This window comes from Cucurbita moschata, unplaced genomic scaffold (genome assembly GCF_002738365.1).
Source record: "Cucurbita moschata cultivar Rifu unplaced genomic scaffold, Cmos_1.0 Cmo_Scf00031, whole genome shotgun sequence".
NCBI lineage: Eukaryota > Viridiplantae > Streptophyta > Magnoliopsida > Cucurbitales > Cucurbitaceae > Cucurbita > Cucurbita moschata.
Window position 1 is genome coordinate 1,650,028 of NW_019268547.1, and position 6,094 is coordinate 1,656,121.

A 6,094-nucleotide genomic window follows, 5' to 3' on the forward strand; every position below is an offset into this window, starting at 1 on the left:
TGGAAATGACAGTTATTTGAGAAGGAAAATGATAGTCATTAAATTACTTAGTTCCACCAACCCAAGAACCAATTGTAGCTCAGTTTACTTGTTACAGGTGTACATTGAACTCGACAACCAGATTTATAGAGGTCGAGTTAGATTGCATTATTATTTTTGGGTTGGATTAATTTTTTTTAGATTCTTTTAATCTATTTTATTATTTTGTTTAGTTTTTGTTCCAAATATATATATTTTTATTTCATAAACTTCATAATAAAAAAAAACCTGAATATTTCTTAATTTTTATAAATACATTCTCTATAATACGAATAAACTAACAGTTCATTATTCATATATTTTATATAACATGAATAAGCTGAAAAATAATTATTTTATATCATTTTTAAACCTATTATTTGTAATGCAAATAAACTAACCAACCATCATTCTTAGTCCGAAAAATATGACTTAAGATAGGTTTATTCGTTATAATTTATACATACATTTATGTTATTTTGAATAAAAAACATATTGTATCGAAGGTTAATACATTATGCATATATCTAATAATTCATTTTACGAATTATTTGTGTAATTTTTATCTTTGCATCAGTTGAAAAGCGACTGTGAAAGTTTTTTTTTTTTTTTTTTTTATGATTCTTTTTACTTTTGATTCGTCATCTTTCTCGTAAGGTGGAAAATAAATGATTTTAAATATTTTATTTTATCAAATGTTGTCTAAAAATTTTTAGAATTTCTCACCAAGCTACATAAAGATTTTTTATTATGAGTCACACTTCTAGAAGAACTATTAAAATTGGACACAAAATTAGATGAATAGAAAATTAGTTTGGTGAGAAATTCTAATATATTTTATCTAAAATTATATTGAATAATTATGAATTATGAATAAAAAACAAAATGAATAAATAAATATATCAGAAACATTTACTCTATTTTAAACAATTTAACATTTTTTTCTATTACATTTCTTTGATTAAGGGGAGAATCATTTCAAACCAACAATGTATATATAAATAACCACGTGAAGTACGTGTTTGCTTGTTCCATGGACTGTAATCCTTGCACGTGAATTACATGTTTGCTTGTTCATCATATTTAAGCAACTCCATGGACTGTAATTGTTGGATGAGAAATGGATAATATCATAAACTATTTGAATTTGGTAACTCTTCTTTTATTTTTTGCAATATCGGATTCTTTCGGAGGAAATCTCGATGATTTTCTTCGTTGTGTTTCTAACGACGACTCGAATCCAATTCTCATTAACACTCCATCTTCTTCCACGTACTCTTCGGTTCTAAATTTCACGGTTCGAAACCTTAGATTCTCGGGCCCTGATACCCCTAAACCATTTGCCATAATTAACCCATCTCAAGCTTCCCATGTTCAAGGGGGGGTCATTTGCGCCAAGAATCATGGCGTGCACATCAGAGTGCGTAGCGGAGGTCATGACTTCGAGGGCTTGTCTTACGTTGCGCATGGCGTGCCGTTTGTGCTGATTGATATGGCGAAGCTTAATTCGGTGAGTGTTGACACAGACGACAACACTGCATGGGTTGAATCCGGGGCGAGCATGGGGGAGCTGTATTACAAACTTGGGTTGGAAACGTCAGGCTTTGGGTTTCCTGGTGGTGTGCAGCCGAATGTGGGCGTTGGTGGGTTTCTTAGCGGTGGTGGGTATGGGCTGATGGTTAGGAAATATGGGCTGGCGGTGGACAATGTGGTGGATGCTCAAGTTGTGGATGCAAATGGGAGGCTTGTTGATAGGGATTCAATGGGGGAGGATTTGTTTTGGGCCATTAGAGGGGGTGGTGGAGGAAGCTTTGGGATTGTTGTGGCATGGAAATTGAAGTTGGTTCCTGTTCCATCCATTGTTACTTCCTTTACGGCTTTTAGGATTTGGGACCAAAACTCCACCAACTTGGTTCATAAATGGCAGCTTGTAGCACCTGAGATTGATGAACGACTCTTCATTGGCGCCATGGTTACAGGTTATGTTGACTTTCCCTCTTTAAAATATATGTTTTTGGTTTTCAATTTTTTTTTTTTTTAAATTTTCTTAATGCATCTAATCATAAAATCTTATAAAACCAATAAAACTCAAATGATTATTGTATCTAAAAGTTCTTAAATTCTAAATTTTATTACTTGTTAACAAGTTCTTTAACGAATCCAACATATTTTTAAAAAAATTTAAACTTACATTTTGTAACCCTCAATGTTCATGATTTGGATTAAGATTTGAAATCTACCTGTGTGCCGTGTTGACTTTTGAAGAGAAACAATGGACGGAGTAAAAATAGGTCAACTAAATTTGTGAGAAGAAAATGAAAACAGAAAAGAAAAGAGAAATCTTCTCATGAAAAAAAAAAGTTTTATTTGTGATCGGATTCACTTATTTAAATAATTATCTTATCTTAAAATGCAGACCAACTAAAGTTGTGACACTCCCAAACGGAATAAAAACGTATATAAAATTTACTAGAAGGTCATCTAACATTGAATAAATTTCGTTATGATTGACATGCTTCCTATGAAATTTACTAGAAGGTCATCCAACATTGAATAGATCCAAGTAAAGCACGTTTAAGTTTGAAGTTTATATGATAGAGCCACGGAACAGGAAGGTTCACCTTCTTGATATAGATACTAACTTTCAATTCTTTTAATTATTTTTAATTATCCTATCCTCAAAATTACTCTCATTCAAATATGTTTACCGTTCATTTATGTATTCTTCCTTTATTCGAGTGTCGCATGCTCATCCCAAAACCACATCTTACTAGAAATAGTGTCGCTGTGTTACCATGGTAATACCCTGATGTGGATCAGAATTTAGAATCCTACATCATAAAATTCTTAACTTTACTTTAATACATCAATTACTTTTTAAATTTTTTTATCCTTGATTTCCTCCCGTGTGTAATATTGTTCAAGAAATTTTTAGACACTTTTGAAAGTCGAGATACTAATTATATTTTGTAACCTCGACGCAGCTGCAAATTCAGGCGAAGGAGGAGGAAGAATAATGGGAGTATTTTTGTACTCCCTCTTTCTAGGAAGAGCAGAAGAGGTTATTTCCATAATGGAGAACAATTTTCCAGAGGTTGGATTGAGAATGGAAGATTGTGTAGAATCCAACTGGGTTGAATCAATGGCATATCCAGCAAGTGGGTTCGTGACAGCAAAGGACATGAATTTCTTACTAGACCGAACCCCACTCACCAATGGCAGATACAAAACCAAATCCGATTATGCCACTGAACCCATCTCACAAACCGCCCTCCACGGCATATGGGAAAGGTTCAATGCCAAAGGCATTCAGACAGTGCAGCTCGTACTCATCCCTTATGGTGGCAAAATGAACAAGTTTTCGGAAACCGACACTCCCTCCCCACACCGAGCTAGATATCCCATCAAAATCGCCTATTACGTCACATGGGATACGCTCGAAGGTGACTCGAGACACTTGGAATGGACCCGAGAGCTCTACGATTACATGACTCCGTTCGTGTCGAAATCGCCCAAGGCGGCGTATGTCAATTATAGAGACCTTGACATTGGAAGAAACAACGAGGAGGGGATTCCGACGAGCTACGAGGAAGCGGGCGTTTGGGGTTTGAAGTATTTTGGAGATAATTTTGAGAGGCTTGTGGAAGTGAAAACTAAGGTGGATCCCTATAATTTATTCCGGCATGAACAAAGCATACCGCCGGTTGCAGCCCAAGTAAAGATATCTTCAGGCAATGATGTGGCTTGTGATAAAATGGAGTATCTCCCAAATTTAATTGGTTTGGCCATGTGATCAAAGATAATTTTATTGGAGTACCCGACACAAGTGTGTTGTTTATTTTAATTTTATTTCAGAACCTCTCAGTATGTGTCTTGCAATAAAGTAGAGTATCTCCAAATTTTAATTGGTTTGGCCTGCCATCTGATTAACTTTTGAATTTTATTTCAGTACCTGACAACAGAAGTGTGATGCTTTTTATTTCAGTACTCAAGACTGACACATGTCTTGTCTGCAGCCACCGTCTCCCTCGGTTCGGTTCGGCTCGGCTTCACTCGACTCCTCATCTCAAAAACAACTTATCCAGCTCAAGTTGGCATTTTGGACATCAATTCCAACCTTTTCGAACCTCCCAAAACTGAATTTGACTTTATTTAAGGTAATTAGGAAATTAGAATTGCTAAAGAATTAGGTGAATGTTCTAAGAGGGTGAAACACTCGACCATACTTGGAACAATTTCGAGAGACAAAATCAAATGTATTCGAGTTTAGGGAGAACGTCGGCTAAGGTCATTCAAGTAAGTGGCCTTACTATCAGTTCGGTTGGAAGACTTGATTTATGCCCTATGGTCCTTGCATGTGTAATGTAGTCTTATATAATCTGATGATGATGAAATTTTATGATATGACGAGGTATTACGATGATGTTATGATGTTATGATGATGTGGATTTATATGATATAATGATGTATTATGATAACGTTATGATGATATGATGATGTGAATTGATACGATATGTTGATGATTCATTATGACATGATGACATAAGATGTATGATAACGATATGACACAATATGATGATATCTCATATTATGATGATGTGCATGTACAAGATGCCATGTTGCATTATGATGAAGAGTTTTCCTAACACCTAACTCTAAATGATGCTATTGATGATGAATGTATGAAGGCCTATGCATGCATATTACCTAGAGCGATATGTGCACGATCTACAAGGTTGTGACATAAGAATAATTTCAGATTACAATTATAGGAATCTTATGTGTATTGTGTGTTCATTTACATCAGCTTACTTCCTTATTTATGATGATGAGTACAGAGGTGTACACTATGATGATGATGCTCATCATCATGCTTTGCATGATATTCGAGGGTTTGTTGTACCTCCAGACAGTCAACTAGCCCGACTATGATGGGCCCTGGGGGTGTGCGAACTGCCTGGTGGGTTCATGCTAGCACGTGTGGGCCGTGTGTAGGAAAGTACTACACATCCAATATGTCCGGACTGGAGTCCACCTCTATGATGATTTTAAAGATAGGTCTCTAATCATGAGTTGCATGTGTTTGCATTCCCGAACTCCAATAGTGGGGTCACTTACTGAGTATTTTTTTAAATACTCAAGCCATGTGCTACTTCTATTTTTTAGGTAAAGGCAAGACACCCTTGTAGGACTGACGACGACATCACAAGTAAAGACCATGACACATGCGTAGGATAGTTGCATTTAAATTCTTAGACCTTATATTAATATAGTGTGTTGTCATTTTAATATTTACTTTGTTTTATTTAATATTTCGTTTGTATTTCTTAAAAGACTTTTTCTTAAATATGTAATTTCATGACATTGATTTATGATGAAGTTTTAAAGGACTATTTTCATATAAGAGGTTATGTTATAAATGATATGGTTATTTCTTGATACACCTATTAGATATGAAAGTTGTGCAGAAGAATCTCACTTTGTTTGAATTTGGTATGGATAAAAGATCTTCCTATATTACATTATTCAATTATGAACGATGAATCAATTTGATAGTTTCGATTTTATTATTAATGATATGCGCTTGCTGTAGTTCTCCTTCCCCCTTCTATTTTATGCTTCGTTGATCGACTTTCTTGTGTCGCTTGCTCAAGATTTCTTCAGAAAATCTACTCAAAATATTAATCGGTACAAGTTTGGCTAATTAAATAGAATTTAATGGAAGAAAGACTTATCCAAGAACCCTAAAGTTAACGAAAGAGTTTACCTATGCGCTCTAAAGTTTAAAATGGACCCGTAAATCTAGGGATCATGTCACGGCTTAGTTTTTGAGACTTCCAAGATTCGGACCCTAAAAAGAAGACAATAACAAACAAAAATAAAAGAAAAGTAAAATAAAAGGTAAATATTCAATAAAATTAAAATAAAAGAAAAAAGAGGAATATTACAATGGGGATATAAATATAAAAGAAAAAAAAAATGACTCCAAAACGACTGAAAACGGACTGACGCTCCGAAACGACCTCTTCTGTGACCGCACAGTTCTCGTACGTTCCTCCACCTCGACCAACAACAT

At 34.8% G+C, this 6,094-nt stretch overlaps 1 protein-coding gene across 1 annotated transcript; it reads left to right on the forward strand.

Annotated features, from left to right (window-relative positions):
* The first annotated feature begins 1,138 nt into the window (after nucleotides 1-1,138).
* On the forward strand, nucleotides 1,139-3,844 carry LOC111464766 (berberine bridge enzyme-like 26). The gene is made up of 2 exons (XM_023108997.1): nucleotides 1,139-1,997; nucleotides 3,003-3,844. The coding sequence occupies exons 1-2, from the start codon at nucleotides 1,139-1,141 to the stop codon at nucleotides 3,809-3,811; spliced, it is 1,668 nt and encodes a 555-aa protein (XP_022964765.1). The 3' UTR covers nucleotides 3,812-3,844.
* The last annotated feature ends 2,250 nt before the right edge of the window (nucleotides 3,845-6,094 follow it).

What these genes read in the sequence shown, in the direction of transcription:
- LOC111464766 (XM_023108997.1), top strand. Translation starts at nt 1,139, where the DNA reads ATGGATAATATCATAAACTATTTGAATTTGGTAACTCTTCTTTTATTT. An exon ending in CATTGGCGCCATGGTTACAG is followed by an intron (nt 1,998 to 3,002) that starts GTTATGTTGACT and finishes ACCTCGACGCAG; the next exon opens with CTGCAAATTCAGGCGAAGGA.